General features: G+C 45.1%; 1 protein-coding gene across 2 annotated transcripts in view; it reads right to left on the bottom strand.

The window, feature by feature from the left end:
• The window catches only part of Snx4 (sorting nexin 4), a 60018-nt gene that overhangs the window by 360 nt on the left and 39771 nt on the right, over positions 1 to 19887 (bottom strand). For both annotated transcript variants that reach the window (XM_059276899.1, XM_059276900.1), the window contains exons 7-14: positions 17888 to 17960; positions 14036 to 14097; positions 11931 to 11996; positions 8930 to 9019; positions 7474 to 7573; positions 5461 to 5606; positions 3328 to 3442; positions 1 to 771 (exon numbers count right to left, since the gene is read on the bottom strand). The exon at positions 1 to 771 is cut by the window's left edge and continues 360 nt beyond it. In XM_059276899.1, the coding sequence (XP_059132882.1) occupies positions 724 to 771; positions 3328 to 3442; positions 5461 to 5606; positions 7474 to 7573; positions 8930 to 9019; positions 11931 to 11996; positions 14036 to 14097; positions 17888 to 17960 (700 nt within the window). In that variant the 3' untranslated portion in view covers positions 1 to 723. The remainder of the gene's footprint in view (positions 772 to 3327; positions 3443 to 5460; positions 5607 to 7473; positions 7574 to 8929; positions 9020 to 11930; positions 11997 to 14035; positions 14098 to 17887; positions 17961 to 19887) is intronic.

Here is a 19887-nt window from a genome sequence, read left to right on the forward strand (position 1 = left end):
CAGAGCCAAGCGGAAGAAACTGAGGCTCGTTGCCAAGGTTAACAATTATTTGAGGATAATAGTGTTCAATTAAAACTTTCTCTATAGTAATTCCTAGATCATAATAATGTATTTACTCCACTGCATATTTCAGAAGCTGACTTCTTTGTTGGCAGTATAAAATTTCTAACCAGTATCAAAATCTTGGTGAAACAGAAACTGAAGGCATTGTCTAGTGTACGCAGATGGTACAGGGTCTACAAACAGGGAAGAAAACCTCCGATTTCACAAGTTTCTGCTGAGCTTTGTCAAACCAAACAGCTCAACTATAAGGCAAGATAAAATAACCCTACAGCAGAAGTGGGTCCTACCAAGTCAATATAGGAATTTCATCTTGGCAAGAACCCCCTACATGAAAAGATCTGGAACAGTTGGTATTGAGAGGAGCACATGGAAATTAACTAACACCTTAAGACTCAGTCATTGGTTCAGAAGCCTGATGAATAATCTGTTGGTATATCTTATTAAATTAACTTTTGGAATCAGCACCAGTCCCCAAAACCTCAAATTATTCTTCATTAAAATGTATCCTTTTGTGCTATATGAACATGAGTACACTTAACTTAAAGAAAGCTGATGTGTACAACTGACTGTATGCTTTTATGTATATTAGGGAGCAACTGGTTTCTCTTGACTTGTGCTTCGGTTGGGGCACTTGATTGGAGAGAAAGTCACTTCACAGGATTACATCTTGCTAAAGCATTCCTTAGCATTGGTCCAAACTTGAATGCCCTGAAAACAAAAGAAACTTTACAATGTGATTCTGCACAAGAGACCTATAGCCAACACCACAGCGACTGGGGAATTTGAAACACCCCTCTAACGGTCTTGAAATCTTAGCCAGAGCTGTAAGTCAAGAAAAAGAAATCAGAGACACAAACGGAAACAAAGAAGTCACACTGTCCCCACTTGCAGGTGATATGACCCTGCTTGAAGGACAGGAGACTCCACCACCCTGGGCCACCCTGTCAGGCCCTACCCTGAGGAGAGAAATGGGGAGCAGGTGAGGTGGCGCACCAGGACCCACATGCATATGCCCCGCCTCCTACATAAAGTCTTCTTTTAAAAAAGAAAAAGTGTGATCCATCTCAGCACTGTTACAGAAGAGGGTCACGTGAGCACATACAAAGCAGTTTTGTCTGGGAGGAGGAGAAATGCATGTATTTTCTAAGTGACCATAGCTACCAAAATATCCAAAAGGACACACACTGAAGTATACCAGAGGAATAATTTTTAAAAGGGATCCTGGTGCTGGGGACTTTGAAATTTTCATTTTCTGTGCTATTTTTATGCTGCTTAAAATCTGTAAAATAGGTTGGGGATTTAGCTCAGTGGCAGAGTGCTTGCCTAGCAAGCGCAAGGCCCTGGGTTCGATCCTCAGCTCCAAAAAAAAAAAAAAAAAAAAAGGAGAAAACCTGTAAAATAACTGAAAAATCAATTTTAACTTGCTTGTTTGTTCTGAGACAGGTGTCTTTCTATGCAGCCCTGGACAGCCAGGAACTCACTTATACAGACCAGGCTGGCTTCAAACTCATAGAGACCGGCCCGCTTCGGCCTCCAGAGCGCTAGAATTGAAGGTGTGCACAGCCATGCCTGTCCAATCAAATTTTTTTTTTTTTTTTTTTTTTTTAAACTTCAGCCTAGGACTAGAGAGATGGCTTAGTGGCTAAGACTATGTACTGTTCTTGCAGAGGACCTGAACTTGGTTCCCAGTGCCCACATCAAGCTGCTCACAACCATTAACTCCAGCTGTGGGGGACCTGCTGCCTCCAGCCTCTTCAGGTACCTGCACTCATGTGCACATATCCGTACGTAAAACACACACATACACATAATTGGAAATAAAAATAAGTCTTTTAAAGAAGTAAAGAAAATCCAAAAACTTTAGCCTACTTGATTGGATTAGATTTAACCTACATTACAAAGGTTAACAAAACAGAAGCACTATGTACTTTTTCCTCTGCAGTGGGGGAGGGGCTCATTAACCCGGGGTGCTCTGCACTTAGTATGTGGGAACTTCTGCTCTTCCCGCCTCAGATCTACCTCCCCTGTGCTGCGAGTCCAAGTGTGCATCTGCATGCCTAGCTGCATGTGGTGCTGGGGACCCATCCCAGGGCTCTGTGCGTGCTCGGCAAGCACCCCGCTAGCTGAGCTACACCCCCAGCCCAGCGACTTACTTTAATGCTTTGTGACTTAGGGGCTTTTTTGCTTTTTCATGGTTACTGCACTTCAGTCATCTGATTACAGCCAAGGACCTTAAGTTATAGTCCATCAATAATGATAGATTGACGACAACATTTTATGTAACTACTTAGGTAAAATATAGACAAGAATAAACTAATATGTTAATCTTAACTTTGGGTACTTAATTTTAAGTTTCTAAAGAAAAAGAAACTGTTAGACACCAGGTACGGTGTAATCTTTTTTTGTTTGTTTTGTTTTGAGACAGGGTTTCTCTTTGTAACAGCTCTGGCTGTCCTGGAACTCACTTTAGACCAGACTGGCCTTGAACTCAAGAGATCCGCCTGCCTCTGTCTCCTGAGTGCTGGGATTAAAGGCATGCACCACCACTGCCCATCTTGTGCTTATGATCGTAACACCTGGGAAGTGGAAGCAGGAGTCAGAGTCTGAGGTGAGCCTGTGCTGCACAGTGAGTTTTGGGCTAGCCTGGGACACATAATGGAGTCTAGCAGTTCTCTTCTCTCACAATGCAGTTGTGAATTAGGAGAAGTTAGTAAGAGAGTTTACATCAGTGTCTAACCCTGCCTTATTTTTTTTTTTTATACTTTTTTTTTTTAAGATTTATTTATTTATTTATTATGTATACAGTGTTTTGTCTGCACATATCCCTGCAGGCCAGAAGAGGGCACCAGATCTCATTACAGATGGCTGTGAGCCACCATGTGGTTGCTGGGAATTGAACTCAGGACCTTTGGAAGAGCAAGCAGTGCTCTTAACCTCTGAGCCATCTCTCCAGCCCTATTTTTATTTGTCTCTCTGTGTGGCACGCACATGCCACGGTGAGTGTGTGGAGGTCAGAGGACACCTGGCAGGAGCTGGGCTGAGATTTCTCCCCTACCAGGTGGAAGTGGGAATCCAATGTGAGCGGGCAGGTGTGACAGCAGCACCTTTACCCACAGGCCGTCTCATGGGCCTTCTTCATTTTCTGAGAGGCTCTCCCATGTCTGTTCCACCTCCTGCTCTATGCGGCACTCACTCTCCTAACTACGCCTCCCTAGCAGGCATGCACTCCCGAGCACCGCTGCAGCTGTCCTCGCAGCTGGCTACCTTTTTGCACATGCTGATCTGCATGACGGCATAGCTGATGAGGGCTTCCTTCAGGTCTCGGTTCTTCTGCTCTTTGAAGCGCTCGATGTCAGCCCATGCGTTCTTCACAAATTCCCTGAAATAAAGCAGATAGCCACGCTTATTCTCCCTTAAAGACACTGTACATGACAAACCCAACCAAGCAGTTCAAGCAGCCATTTTTTCCAACCTGAAACATCCTCTTGCTACAGGGAGGAGGGCAGCTACCGAACGACACTCGGAAGGCTCTGGACTCTCAGGAAGCTGCAAGACTACAAGCCCTTCCCCAGGTCACAGAGGCAGTGAGCAACCTCCTGGGGAGAGGCTCCCTTCTGAGGAGCCGCCTCAAGCTGGGCAGGAGCTCCGGGCTGTGCTTTCCCAGTCACCCTCATGTTCCTGTAGATGACCGCACTGAACTCACAGGCTCACCAAGCTGTGGTGTGTCCTCTGTGCCCTGACTGGAGTAAATAGACATCTGTTCACATCTCCTCAGGATAAGTGGTGCCATAGTCTCTTCAAATGTCTCTGCTTGCTTGTATAAGATAGCTGTATTTAGCCGGGCTGCGGTGGCGCACGCCTTTAATGCCAGCACTCGGGAGGCAGAGCTGGGAGGATCTCTGTGAGTTCGAGGCCAGCCTGGTCTACAGAGTGAGCTCCAGGGCAGGCTCCAAAATTACACAGAGAAACTCTGTCTCAGAAAAAAAAAGACAGCTGTATTTTCCTAAATGTATGTCAGGGGAAACAGAAGTATCTGGATGCTCTCTCACATCATGCTTCCTATTTCTGTGTACATTAACACTTTTTGCCACAACAGTTCCACCTTCAAACAGAAATGGATGGCTCCTTGACCACTTACAGCCTTACAGATCCCACAGGAAATGCCTGCCGTGGGCCGCTGGAAAATATGCACTGATTATGAGTCCTGGTTAGCAGGTGTATGATTTAAGTGACAACCTGGAGCTGGAGAGGTGGCTCGGTGGTTGAGAGCACTGGCTGCTCTTGCAGGAGACTGGGGTTCAGTCCCCAGAACTGACATGACAGCCTACAGCTGTCTGTAACCCCAGTTCCAGAGGACCTAACAGCCCCTTCTGGCCTTCATGGCCACAAGGCACGTACATTGTGTACACACATACATGAAGTAAAACACTCAAACAGATCAAATAAAAAGAAATACATCTTAAAGGACGATCTGGGTCTTCAACTCTGACTGCTGGGCTCAGTGGCAGGTACCTGTAGCCCCAGCTACTAGGGAGGCTGAAGTGGAAGGTGACCTGGACCCTGGGAGTTCACACGAGCCTGAGTAACACAGTGGGACGAAACCGCCAACCTCACCAATCAATAAGTAAATGAATAAATAAACAAATACTCCCTATAGGTACCTTTTAATTATATTGAGAACTGACTTTTTTGAGAGTCTACAATTCTAGAAATTAATGAAGGCGCACTTTAAATTTTTTTTTTTTTTTTTTTTTTTTTCGAGACAGGGTTTCTCTGTGTAGCCCTGGCTATCTTAGAACTCACTTTGTAGATCAGACCGGCCTCGAACTCAGAGATTCACCTGCCTCTGCCTCTTGAGTACTAGGATTAAAGGTGTGCACCACAAAGCTTGACTAAAACAATAGATTCTTGTCTGTGTTGATCTACTTCTCCTTTAGAAGAAAATGAGCCAAATGGTGAAAGCAGATCTCTGAGATCCTAATTTCCAGAAATATTTATGGAACAACTATTCCAAGCCTTTATGCAAGATATGAAGGGGGCACAACTCCACAACTCTCACAGTTACTGACTGTGAAGGTCCTACCCACCCAGTACCATGGTGAGAACAAGCTCCGTGCTGCGACAGTCTGGGAGGCTCACCCGGGAAGTGGCCCTGTGTTGTGTTCCGCAGGATGATCAGGTTTTGTTAAACGGGGTTAGAAAAAGGCTCAGAGAATGTGGAAAGCATAAAGAACTGCCACCCTATCCCTCCCTGCCCCCATTACACACAGTTCTTGTTACTCCAACTGTGTAGTCAGCACGCAGGTCACTCTAGGGAGGAGTGAACTAAGCAGGAGCTGTCACTCAAGAACACACGACCCGCCACCTCTAGCCTCATTAAGCATCACAGCGTCTTACCTGCCTTCCAGGTTTTTAGACTTCAGTTGCTCTTCCCCTTCATTTATCTGCTCTTCTAGCACCTTTATTCTGGCTTCTCTCTGCTCTGGAGTTTCTTGACCAAAGAGTTTGGTAGTCATTCCCTTCAATGAGAATGTTCTTATAGTCTAAAGGGAACAGAACCATGAACAGACAAGGCATGAACATAGCATTACTCAGCTAAAGGAAAGAACTCCGGCATGTGCTACAATAGAGGTGAATCGGGAGGGCATCATGACAACCGTTGGTGACAGCCACGGGACAAACATGTCTGATCGCACTGACGTGGGGATCTAGAAGGGACAAATCAGAGGCAGAGGTGGACTGTGGCCTCCAGGGCTGGGAGAAGAGGACCAGGCCTGTTCAACAAGGATGGAATTAGTTTCATCAAATGTCCATGTTCTAAGGACTGGTTGTAAACATGTAATTATACTTGACACTCCTTGAAAATGGTCTTTATGGGACTGGTTGTTTTGTTTGTTTGTTTGTTTTGGTGCTTCAAACCCAACAGAGAGCACCTGCCTCTGCCTCCCAGTGCTGGGATTCAAGGCAGGTGCCACCACGCCAGCCTTCCGGAAGTCACTGTTAGAACTGAAGCACCTGTGTGCTCCTGCTCTTTCCCTGTTCCTAGAACCTGTCTCCCACCATCTCAGCCAATGTATTCTAGTCAAGTCTCTGGGCAGGACAGAGAACTTTATACAATATATGGAATTTTCTTCACCAGTACATTGTAGCACGAATCTTAAAAGGTCTTATTAATACAAACAAACCTGAAGCCAGGTATTGGGGTGAATGCTGGAAGATCAGAGAAGTGGAGCAAGCCACAGCCACTTCACCTTGCCAATTCCTCAGCTGATCCTGTTTCCTCAGACTGGAAGCTTCTGAGTCCTCATCCAAATGGATCTCAGCTGAACTGTGCTGCTCAAAGCCTAAAAGCTTAACCAGCCTAGTTCCTGGTTTTCACGCCTTATATACCTTTCTGCTTTCTGCCACCACTTTCTGGGATTGAAGGTGTGAGTCACCATGCCTGGCTGTTTCCAGTGTGGCTTTGAACTCACAGAGATCTGGATGAATCTCTGCCTTCAGAATGCTGGGATTAAAGGTGTGTGTGCCACCATGTTCTGGCCTCTGTATCTAGTGGCTGTTCTGTTCTCTGACCCCAGATAAGTGTATTCGGGTGCACAATATTTTGGGGAACACAGTATCACACAGTACACACCACACCATAAGCATTAAAGAGGACAACACCCCCTTCATAGGAGAGGTGTACTGATTCTGATTGGGTAAGGCTTTCCAAAGTAAACTAAGTTTTAAAAGAACTTAGTTTTTAAAATTTGTGTGTATGTGTGTGGGCATGTGCAGGGGCATTCAGAGCCCAAAGAAGCCAGCAGATGGCATCAGATCTCCTGGAGCTGGAGTTAAAGGCGCCTGGGAGCTGACTGACTTAAGTGCTAGGAAATCAAGTTCCAGTGCTCTACAAGAGCAATAAGCTCTTTTAACCACTGAGTATTTCCCCAGCTCCTGAACTAAAATTCCTGTAGAACACCTTGCCCAACTAGACAGAACTAAAAGGAGCACAGCTTTGATGGCTGCTATCATTTTATACCAAGAAAGCAACCAAAAGGGGCAGGAGAGATGGCCCAGGTTCAGTTCCTAGCTCCACATCTGGAAGACGGTGGCTCACAACTGCCTTCAACTCCAGTTCTCAGGGATCCAATGCCTTCTACTGGCTTCTGCTGGTACTGCACTCATGGAGCATATGGGCATGAGCGCGCGCACGCACGCACGCACGCATGCATGCACATACACTCTCACACCTTTGCAGTGATTTTATAATCAGTAATAAACCTTTCCAGGAAAAAAAAGCAACCAAGAGCTGATGAAGTTCTCCTTCCTGACCCCCTGTGAGGCACAGGCATCCCGCACATTACATCACACCCTCACATTACACCACACCCTCGCTTCACAATCACCAGAAACCTGAAGAACACTCACCCCAGTGGCCAGCTCCTCACACTGCTGTTTCTTGGAAGCCAGGTCCTGAGCAGCCGTCTCCAAGTCATACTGCATAAGCTCATGCTTCCTGCACACAGCCCTTGGGGTGAGCAAGCACAGCCATTAAGCTTTTCTGGCTTCTTTAACATATCAGAATTGTTTTAGGGGTGCAGGGAGAGGCATTCATAATGCCTAACTAGGTTCAGGGCTTTTGTGACCATAACTTTCATGTTTAAAAAGTAGTAGTAGTCCAACCTTGAAAATTAAATCTAACAGAATCTAAGCATAAAAACTTTACAAAAAAAAAAAAAAGATGGACTATGTAATTATTTTCAATAAACACACCACTATCAATTGTTCAAACTCTTTCTGAGACAGTCTCCTTAGATATAGTCAAACCTATCTTTGGATTTCAAACCCTCTGCCTCTGCCTTCTGAACTGCTGGGTTACAGGCATGCACCACCATCCCCAACTCAGGAGCTCACTCTGTGGTCTCATGTGGCAAGTGAGCATTCCTCGAAAGGGTTAAGATCTCAACGTTGTCTTCCTTTTCTATCTAGAAATAGCTTTAAGTCATCATAATAATGAACTATGCTTATTCTAACAATTCTCATGTAGAAATGCACAAAAAAGGAACAGTATCAGAACACCTTATCACCACACTATACACACACAATCCACACATCTAAGTGTGTATAACCTTCCAAATCTCAGCTAGGCATTTATAACACATACCAACACCTCACTGTGCCTATACTTTCACACTTAGCCACAAACAGTGGGCACCTTTTCATGTTAATATAGAGTAATCATTTTATAACTTGTAGGAACTACACAGAATTTCACTGTATTCATCAATTTTCTTTTACTTCGTAACTTGAAAACACTTTGGTGAAACTTCCTTCTACACAAAGCAGGCAGGGAAAAAGCTAACGACCTACCAAAAGTTTTCATGCTGACAAGCTAATGAATACAGCCCTTCTGTCTGTCCAGTGAAATTCTTTTTTTTAAAGATTTTTACTTTTGTGTGTGTGTGTGTGTGTGTGTGTGTGTGTGTGTGTGTGTGTGTTCATGTGAGTGCAGATGCTTGCAGAGACCAGAGGCACTGGGTCTCCTGGAGCTGGAGTTACAGGTAGTTAGTTGTAAGCTGCTTGACACAGGTACTAGGAATTGAACTTGGTCCTCTGGAAGAGCAGTACAAACACTACATCTGTCTAGCAGAGAATTCTGTTTGTCTCTGTAGGGCTCTACATTCTGTCTGTATTTTGCTCCCCACCTTCAAACTGGGAAAAGCAGGAAGAAATAGGCAGGCCATCAGCACGAACAGGAAGCTCTTGTCAAGAAGGATGCTTGAAGGGCGGAACTCCTGGATTTTAGGCCTGCCAGGGGTCTGACACTGTGACCTGACTTAGGAAGCAACCTCTTGTTTACATTTTGAGGCTGTCATGGACTCACCGCAGGGCCTCTGCATAAAAGAGATACTCCTTTAGCTGGTCTGCATAGTGTTCTTCATCTTCCAGAATGTCGTCAATGGAGGATGCGTACCTGTGTAAGAAACGTGAGTAATTCCAACCGTGTCCACAAGAATTAGCGTTTTAAGTGGTAGCTTACCAGTAACTAAAACTCCATCTCCAGGGAATCTCATACCCTCTCCTGGTATCTGTGGCATCTACACACACATGGCTCCTGCACACACGCACAGGCACACACACATAAACATAAGTACATTTTTTTGTTTGTTTTGTTTTTGGAGACAGGGTTTCTCTGTGTAGCCCTGGTTGTCCTGAAACTCACTCTGTAGACCAGGCTGGCCTCGAACTCACACAGATCTGCCTGCCTCTGCTTCCTGAGTGCTGGGATTAAAGGTGTGTGCCACCACCACCCAGCTAATAGCTTTTTTAAATCTTTACAAAAAAAGCTAGTTAGCTTGACTATGGAATATGGAAAAGTAATATTTAAATAAAATATTTTCTTACCACTTTGCAGCTTAAGCTGCATTGACAAAGACTGTGCATTCACAATGTAAAAGTGATGACATCTTCATATAGGCACCGTGGCAGACTAACTCAAGCTAATTCACAGACCCATCACCTGACATACTCATCTTTTTCATGATGAGAGCATTTAAGACCTTTTTTAACTTTTTATTATTGGTTTTAAGTAGCTATTTAAATATGGCAATTACATTTTATTTATATAAAGTGGGCACATATGTGCCATAGGGTATGGTAGAGGAGAGAGAACAATTTTTGGGAGTTGGTCCTTTCCTTCCAGGGTGTGGGACCTGGGAACCAAACTCAAGTCATCAGGCTTGGAAGCAAAGGCCTTTACCCACTGAACTACCTCATCAGCCTTACTGCTGTCTTTCCTTTCTTTTTAAAGATTTATTTATTATGTATACAGTTCTGTCTGCATGTATGCCTGCACACCAGAAGAGGGCACCATATCTCATTATAGATGGTAGTGAGCTACCATGTGGTTGCTGGGAGTTGAACTCAGGACCTCTGGAAGAGCAGCCAGTGCCCTTAACCACTGAACCATCTCTCCAGCCCTCAACTGAACTCTTTATAGTCATAATATAGTTCTATAGTCAATCTTGAAAGCTGGATTCTTTGTCAAAACTGGTTTTGGCTATTTCAACATCATATAAATTTTAGATCATTTTCTTGTTTTGTTTTTAAGATAGGGTCTCACTCTCTAGTCCTGGGATTTGTATGTCAGGCCAACCTGAAATTCAGGTCTGTTTTTGCTTCCAAGTGCTGGTTTTAAAGGTGTGTGATGCCATACGTGGCTTAGAATCAGCTCATTAGTTACCACTGGGGAGAAATCAGTGGAACTTTTACGAGGCCTGCTGACATCTAGGAGAGCAGACATCTTTTCAAACAATACTTTATGTGTATGAGTGCTTTCCTGCATGTATGGGCACCATGTGTGTGCAGCGCTCTCAGAGGCCAGGAGTTAGATACCCCCGACCAGTGATACAGATGGTTGTGAGCTGCCATGTGGGTGCTGGGAATCAACCTGGGTCCTCTGGTAGAGCATCCAGTGCTCTTAGCCCCTGAGCTATGGCTCCAGTCCCCCAAGAATGGGCATCTCAATAAGGACTCTTTAATCCCAATTATGTAATTCACACTTACATAGTTATCATCAGTGTAGGTAGGGCTTTCTAACCTTTCATATCATGTGTTGTTATAAGCAGTATTGTTCTAACTTTATTGTCCAGTTGTTGATTGTAGTGTGTGAAAATAATTGATTTTAAAGGAATCATGTGATCTCCTGAACTTTCATGAACTCGGCTGACTATTTTCTATGTAAAAGATCTTAACTGTGAACAAAGACAATTTCACTTCTTCCTCTCTAACGCATGCACTGCTTCTCCACTGTTCACCCTTCTCACTGATAGGCACCAATGCACTTACTAGTAGTGATGAGAACACACAACCTTGCCATGTCCTTGACCTCGGAAGCATTAGCACTTCACTCCTCCACTGCTAAGTACGGTATATATGTTTTATTTATGGAATCTTGTTACACTGCTCAGGCTGGTTTCAAGGTGCAGAGCTCAAATGCCCCTCTCCCCTCAGCCTCTGGAGTAAGCAGGCCTACAGGCACACGCCGCCACGTCTGGGTGAGAATTTCTAATCTTTACTCTTTAGGAGCCCAGCTTTCTCACCCAGAGCGTGCTCTGGTCCAGAGGCTCTGCTCCTTCAGAAAAGCACTCAGCAGTCCTCTGCAAAGCACCCTCAGCACGTCTCCACAGAAGCTCCAGGCATCTTTCCTCCATTTTTGAATCTTTCTCATGCTCACTCAGCTACAGCTTTGGTGCCTCAGGGTTAGCTCCTGGCTTCCTTCCTTCTCCAGTTAACAGCCTTCAGCCTTAAGTAAGGTCTGTTCAGCCAGAGAGGGCCCAAGCTCATCAGGAGGGACCTCAGAGCTGCACCCTCCCCAGAGCTGGTCCCTACTATGTGACAGGGCAGCCGAGGCTGGGAGATGAAGGGCCATCCTGAAAACTTTACTATTAACAGTGTTAAAGTTTGTCAAGTAACTTTTCTGTATGCACTGAAATGTACATACAGGTTTGCTTTGGTTTTTGGGTTTTTTTTTTTTTTTTTCGTTTTTGGAGACGGGGTTTCTCTGTGTAGTCCTAGCTGTCCTGGAACTCGCTCTGTAGACCAGGCTGGTCTCAAACCCACAGAGATCTCCCCAGTGCTGGGATTTATGGCGTGAGTCACCACCACCACCAAGCTAGATTTTTATCTTTACTCTGTTACTACATGAATTTGAGCAGTTTCAGAATATATGGATTAACTAATCTTGCATTTCTAGGAGCAACAAGTCCCATCCACACACACAAAGCATGACTATAAACGCAGCTAACTGGATATAACCTGAAGAGTAAGCAGCCCTCCTCCCCCGACCGAGCAGACCCGCCACACTCAGGTCTTCAGTTACTCACACATCCATGTGGTGTCCAGCACCCTGCAGCCCATCACCCATTTCCTTTTCGATGGCACTCCATTCACTGGAAGAAAAGGACAAAAGCCCCATGAACTAGCTCTGTGGGCTGTTAATCAACGGAGGTGTTTACAAGATCTTTTTCTGGCTAGGACCCATATTGGGATTTACTTTCTGTGATTCAAGTATACTGGTGTTCCCTTAAAATTTAGTAATTAAAGGGAAGACCACAAACACGCAAAGCTAGGGATGTAGCACAGTTGGCAGAATAAATGTGGTGGCGCATCCTGTAATCCAAGCACTTGAAAGGCAGAGGCAGGAGGATCAGAAGTTCAAGGTCATCTTTGACTACATGACAAAATAAGGTCAGCCTGGGCTACACTCAAAAAACAACAAACAGTAATAAAGAAAAGGACCAGCCCCCAAAGGAAGTTGACAAAAGAAAAGAGTGTCAAGCTGGGGTGGTGGTGCACATCTTAACCCCAGCACTGCAGAGCAGAGGCAAGCAGATCCTCTAAGTTCTAGGCCTCCTGGTCTACAGAGTGAGTTCCAAGCCAGCCTGGGCTACACAGAAAGACCCTGTCTCTAATGACCTCGGTTGAGTCCCAGCAGCCACATGGCAGCTCACAAATCCTGTAGCTCTAGTTCCAGAGAAACTTCTGGCCTCCACAGGCACACGGCACACATGTGGTACCCATACAAACTTGTAGGCAAAACACCCCTAATATAAAGTAAACTAAAAACCATTTAAATAACCAAAACATGCAAGTCATACACACATACTTCCCTATACCACCCTCCCCACTCTGGTACTGAGGACTGAACCCAGGGCCTCACAGAAACTCGACGACTGTTCTAACCCTGCACTAGACCTCCAGTCCTTACACAAGTATTCTAATCACCGAAATACCACAGACTGAAAAACTCATCTTGCCAAAGTCTTATAAATTATAAAATGGCGAAAACAAAGAAAAGAAAGAAAGTATCCAATCCTATTGGACAGCAGTTCCCAGGGATCCACTCTCTCCAGGCAACCACTGGAGAAAGTAAAGGCCTTGTGCCCCTTCAGTTGGGCGTTTCTCACTCAGCATGTAGAATTTCCGCACCACCTGTTTACAGATGGCTTTAAAATGAAAGTATTTACCTGAACAGTGAAAACTATTACCACAGGACATCGGTGACTACCGTTCTGCCAGGCACACTGAAACATGGCTGTAAATCTTAACATGAGTCAGAGACGGGTGGAGTGTTACAAGTCTGAGATAAGCCTGGGCTACAACATAAAGAAGGTCCAGGGTAAACTCTGTTCCTCCAAAAGGATCAGGAATCAAGGGATATGGCTCTGGGAATAAAGGGCTTCCCAGGGAAGCCTAGGGACCAGAGCTTGGATAGCTAAAGCTACACTAAAGTGACAGCCGGCGCCTATAATGCCAGCACTTGGGACGCAGGGACAGAGGCTAGCTAGACTAATCCAAACTGGTGAGCTCTGGAGTCAAGTAAAAGAACCCACCTCAGGTTAAGGTGGAGAATGATCTAACAATACCCAATGCTAACCTCTGTTGTAGGATATTTGTACACCCTGTGAAGAGGTGTTGCTGTGATTGGTGTAATAAAAAGCTGAATGGCTGATAGCTAGGCAGGAGAGATAGGCGGGACTTCCGGGAAAAAGAGAGGAACTTGGGATAATTCTAGGCTCGAGAGAAAAAGACACCAATGAGACACAGAGGGACATAACAGAATGAGAGAAAAGTAAAAAGCCACAAGGCAAAACATAGATTAATATAAACAGATTAATTTAAGGTAAAACAGCTAATGGGACAAGCTTAAGCAAAGTCTGAGCTTTCATGATTAATAAATAATAAGTCTCCATATCATTATTTGAGGCTGGTGGCCCAAAGAAAAATCTTACTACAAACCTCTGGATTCTACACACATGTGCACACATTTGACATGTATACACCATCCAACATGTGAACACATACACACTACATTAGAGAATATAAATCAATAAATAAAACGTACTCTTCTGAGTCATACATTGTAGGGGTTTTAAAGCCAAAAATCCAGTCAGAGTGAAATGTCTGTGAAAGTCTGTAAGACACTTACCTAAAAACTCTCCCATAGTTTCCATGCACTTTATACACACCATAGAGTCGGTCTGCTACTCTCTGAAATATTTAACAGAAACTGGTATTAGGTGGAAGTTATATACAGACTACTTTTAAAAATCCATATACATTTTTAAGAGTAGGGGAAAAAAACCCAATGATCATGCTTAGTACAATAGATCAAGAAAATACAGGAAAGAAAAATACCCTTCAAAACCACACCACAAACACAGAACTAGCACAGCCCGACGAGTTTACTATGCTGCCACAGTTCTTTTTAGCAGTTTTTTGGTTTTTTGAGACAGGGTTTCTCTGTGAAGTCCTGGCTGCCATGGAACTTGTTCTGTAGACCAGGCTAGCCACGAACTCAGAGATTCACCTGCCTTGGCCTCCCAAGTGCTGGGACACTGAAAAGGACAGAGTCTTTGAGAAACTGACATTGGAAAGGACAGTCTATGACAAGCTGACACTGGAAAGGACAGAGTCTATGACATGCTGCTCTTCCAGAGGTCCCAGAAACCACATGGTGGCTCACAACCATCTCTAGTGAGATCTGATGCTCTCTTCTTGCATAAAGGCATACATGCAGATAGAGCACTCATACATAAAATAAATAAGTAAGTAAATGTTTAAAAATTTAACAATAAGATTTCTTTTTAGTTACATGCTCATGTGTTTTGTCTGCATGTATGCCTAGGCATTATGCGTATGCAGTATAGAGGAGGGTATTGGATCCCCTGGATCTAGAGTCACAAATGGCTATGACCCATCCTGTGGCCCTGGTAACTCAACCCTGGTCTTCCACAACAGCACCAGGTGCTCTTGACCTGAGCCCATCCCCCAGCCCCGTGAGTGCAGCTGTTGTGCAGAACTGTGAGACTAGAGTGCTCCAAATCTTTACACTGTGACACGACTATCCCCACAGGGTCATTAAGCGAGGCTATCCTAACATGTCTAACATCACAGTGCACAAACAATGGTCAAGAAAAAGTGTTAGTTTTAATTTCCTTTTGCTTTAGCTCCCCAAACAAACAACCTCACTGGAGTCTCATTTCTACAAGGCACTCATCCATATAACAAGAGTTAGGACCTACTATGTGACCAGTGTCCTCCTTTAGAAAACCAATTCTGAAAGGTGTGAACAGCAGAGACCAGTTTCAAACTCAATCCTTGCTCTGCCTGATAGTTAACTCATACTCATGGTTTTAAAAGACTTTTCCTCAACAGCAAAGCTCACACCTCCATTCCTCTTTCCATCTGTTGATAACTCACCACCTGTCATAAACAACATCTGCACCAGCTTCTACAGTGGACACTAGCATTAGGAAGAGGCCATGGAGCTTTCTGTGTGATATTGTGGGCCTTTAACCACCCATCCTTATGTTCTGTCACTCTGATGTTACTGTCCACATCTCAGGACTCTTCTCCTAATTTCAGAACACTATTTGAAAACACAAGGTAATCAGAAGGCATCACATGGTTCTACTGATATGGTCAGAACTTTGCCTTGACTCTTACTCAACATGTGGAATTTCAAAGTAATGAAAGATCTAGAAATTTCACCTCATCGACCCAAAACCCTTTCGAATATTCAGTTCTTGCTCCCAAGTAGGGGGATAATAGGGAGAGCCACCTCTCTATTATTTCTTTTCTTTTATTGGGAGGGGGGGCCGGGGGGGGGAGTTTGAGACAAGGTCTCTCTGTGTAGTCCTGGCTATCTGGGAACTCACTCTGTAGCCCAGGCTGGCCTTGAACTCACCGAGATGTGCCTACCTCTGCCTCCAAGTGCTGGGTTAAAGGCATGAGCCACCACCACCCAGCTCAGTTTGACGTTCTTAGCATTTACAGTTTATTTAAGGAGTCTATTTTGGTTTGGTAGTTTCTAGTATGGCTTTGAGTGTTGGAATCTTGGTCTTTAGTGAAGTGTGTAACCCCAAAAAGACTGGATTATCATGGCCCCCAGCAAATGTCTGTTAAAAACTGAGCGAGGTGGGCCCTCCCCAGTCTCTGGCTTCCTAGGCTCTCTCTTTTAACACTCACACATGCCTCCCCCTCCCTTCCTCAGGAGCAGTGCCTTAGTGTAGTGATGGTGCACAGCCAGTGTCTACTGCACGGTACGAGAAAGCCAGAGAAGAGTACCGAGTCCTCTGTCACTCCCCCCGCCCCCTTCCCTTGAGATGGGTCTCTCACTCAGTCTGAAGCTCACTGTTTTGGCTAGGCTAGCTGGCCAGTGAGCCCCCCAAATCTGCCTGTCTCCACCCCTCCCCAGTGCTAGGACTGCAGACACACGGCCTATTTGGCTCTTACGGGGATGCTGAGGATTCAAAGTCGGGTCCTAATGCTTGCAGAGTCTCCACAACCCACAGTCTGTCTTTGTGTGTGTGTGTGTGTGTGTGTGTGTGTGTGTGTGTGTCTCAGTGTGTGTGTGTGTGTGTGTGTGTGTGTGTGTAGAGATGGAAGTCAAGGCCTTGCACATGCTGGTCATATACTTTACCATAGGACTACACCACCAGTCCTATTTTTCTACGCTATCATGGAAAAGTTCAGGTATATGGAAGTATAGAAAAGGGTAGTTCAGTGGGAGAGTTCTTGTCCAGCATTCATGAGGCCCCTCTGTTTGAGCCCCAAGACTGGGACAAACCAACAAAGACTAGAGAAGGACTGGAGAGACGGCTCCAAAGTTAAGAGCACTGGCTGCTCTTCCGGAAGACTAGGTTCGATCCTAGCACCCACATGGAGAACTCACGACCATCTTTAACTCCAGTTCCAGGAGATTCAACACATGAAAAAACATATATAAAGTATAGAGAGCAAGAGCGTACCTCTACCTCTCAGAGAGAACAAGACTGCACACGTACTTCCCAGCACCCACCTCCATAATTACTATCCAGCCAACCTATTTCATCTAAAACTGCCCCCCATTCCACTCTCACTGCTGGGTGCTCTTAGTCAACGTATTCCCTCTCCAGAGGCTTTCAGCCCACAACATGGGACCCTACACCCGGTAACCCTGTCTCGGGTTCGAAGGTCTCTGGAAGATTAGAGGACCAATTTTCCAGGTACTCCATTTACTGAAAAATACTTTTCCCCACGTGCACTACAACCAACGTCATGTGCAAGTACAACGGCTGGCTGTTCCTCAGCCCTTTGGCCATGGCAGACTAGTACCTTAAGTGAGTGTACTCAGTGGAATTTCAGGGCACAGACCGAGAACCAGGTGTGCTGCTATATGCAATGAGGAAGGTGAGGCAGGAGGATAGCTAAGTTCAAGCCATCCCCGGCTGCACAGCAAGACCCTGTCTTTTTTTTTTTTTTTTTTTGGTTTTTTGAGACAGGGTTTCTCTGTGTAGCTTTGGAACCTGTCCTGGAACTCACTCTGTAGACCAGGCTGGCCTCGAACTCACAGACATCCACCTGCCTCTGCCTCCCGAGTGCTGGGATTACAGGCATGCGCCACCACCGCCCGGCAAGACCCTGTCTTAAAGGACCACAGACACAAGATGTCCTAACATCCATAAATGATCCCACAAAGCTTCAAAGACCTCAAAGGCTGAGGCATTATTCTGCAGATCCTACATTATGACATTCCACTCTGAAATGACTGGCCTTTGATAAGCTGTCAAGTCAACTACACCATTCCACACCAGGAAGAAAAGCACGGGCTCAAACTCTTCAAGCTGTTTCTAAAGACAAGCCTTCCCACTTCTCTTGGAAGGCAGTCTGCTTATAACCTACTAATTTAAATGTGCAATCAGTCATCCAGCACAAGTGCCACCCCCTCCTCAGGAGCACGGTGACTCAGCGGCCAGCGCTGTCCTTAGCGATGCGTCCCAGAGCTCTGGTCACTTACGGCTCTGACTCGAAGGAGATGGGAGATGATGGACTGCAGCTCATCACTGTAGTGCTTCAGCTCAGTAAATCTTCTGCAACGGGAAAACACGCAGAGTTTGTGTACAAAATGGCAATGCCTCAGACAACGAAACTCACTCTACTTAACTGCACCCTGTCCCTGAACATTACAAATCAATACAAACAGAAAAACAGTCTAAAATCAAGCAGTGTACATACACATATGGAAAGCCAAGGAAAGAGGCAAATTTCTTAATTTACATCATGGGACTAAGATAGAGATAAAATCTGTGGGTATGGAAAATTATTTTGAAAACAAAAAGAGGAAAAACTTTATGGTGCTAACAAATATACTGCAAGCTAAACAGCAGCTTCCAACACTCTTAACAATCTTAGTAACCTGTTTCCCACTGTCCACAAAGACTCAAAGCTCTACTCTCTAAAGACAGCAAGATTTAAGATTCCCCCCACCCCAAAAGAGGGTTTCTGTGTAGCCCTGGCTGTCCTAGAACTTGCTCTGTAGCCCAGGCTGGTCTAGAACTCACAGAGCTGCTCCACCTGCCTCTGCTTCTGAGTTCTGAGATTAGAGACGTGTGCCACCACCACCCAGCCTAGATTTAAATGTTTATTTTATGTGAATGTTGATGTATGCCATTTGCACCCTCAAGGGGGTCAGAAGAGGACATTGGATGCCCTGGAACTGGTCTACTGGTGGTTATAAACCATCATGTGGGTGCTGGGAATTGAACACGGGTCCTCTGGAAGAGCAGCAAGTGTTCTAAAGCTCGGATCCATCTTCCCAGCTCAAGACACCAGGATTCTAAGGCCACTCTCCACAGACAACAGAAGGCGTCAGGGGAGTCCTCACTTTCACTCCTGCCAGGCCATTTAAAGCTTTCTCAAACCCTCATTATCTCATCCTCTTCTTTAGAACCGCTTCACACTTTTCTTGGTTTTTTGAGACAGGGTTTCTCTGTGTAACAGTCTTGGCTGTCTTGGAACTCACTCCGTAGACCAGGCTGGCCTTGACCTCAGAGATCCTCCTGTCTCTGCCTCCTGGGTGCTGGGATTAAAGGCGTACGCACCCTTGCCTGCCTGGCTAGGGTGTGCACTGTTCTGTATAGCTTCGATCAAATGTTGTACTGGGGACCAGGAGTCAGAAATCCTTTATAGGTGGTTCCTCTGGAGTACCTAAGCCTGACTCCCTAATGCCCTTTCCTTTTAGAGCAGGCTTAACTATAAAACTCTTAATGTCACAGTGGGTTATGAAAAAGTTCAGAAGACTATAAAACAGTTAAACATGCAGCCCACCTAATGAAGTGATCCAGAGGTTCTTGCATCTCAATGACAGAATGCCCAAGGCCCATCATTTGTAGAATATTATTTTAAGGTGTGTTACTTTTGTTTATGTTGCATTTGTTTAACTCTGTGAAGCTGTGTTACTGTGCCTGTCTAAAACACCTGATGGTGTAATAAAGAGCTGAACGGCCAATAGCAAGGAAGGAGAAAGGATAGGCAGGGCTGGCAGGCAGAGAGAATATATAGAAGGAGAAATCTGGGAGAAGTAGCAGCCAGAGAAGGAGGCCAGCCAGCCACCCAGCCACCCAGCTACACAGCAAGCCATGGAGTAAGAGTAATATTTACAGAAGTAAGAGAATGGGAAAAGCCCTGAAGCAAAAGGTAGCTGGGCTAATTTAAGTTAAGAAAAACTGGCTAGCAACAAGCCAAGCTAAGGCCGGGCATTCCTAATTAAGAACAAGCGTCCATGAGTGATTTATTTGGGAGCTGGGTGGTGGGCCTTCCAAAAGAGCAACAACAAACAACCACCACTCTTTCACCATCTGCCTCCTTTTAAAGGGCAGGTGGGTAAGGAAGGAACAGTATCCCCACGATATCAATCCTACCACCAGAGAGAGTCACAGCTCAGATTCTAAATACCCACAGCATTGGTCAGCAGAACAAAGCCTGCATCTTCAGAGGAATTAGATACTGGGGATGGGA

The sequence above is a fragment of the Peromyscus eremicus genome, chromosome 12 (genome assembly GCF_949786415.1).
Source record: "Peromyscus eremicus chromosome 12, PerEre_H2_v1, whole genome shotgun sequence".
In the NCBI taxonomy this organism is placed as follows: domain Eukaryota; kingdom Metazoa; phylum Chordata; class Mammalia; order Rodentia; family Cricetidae; genus Peromyscus; species Peromyscus eremicus.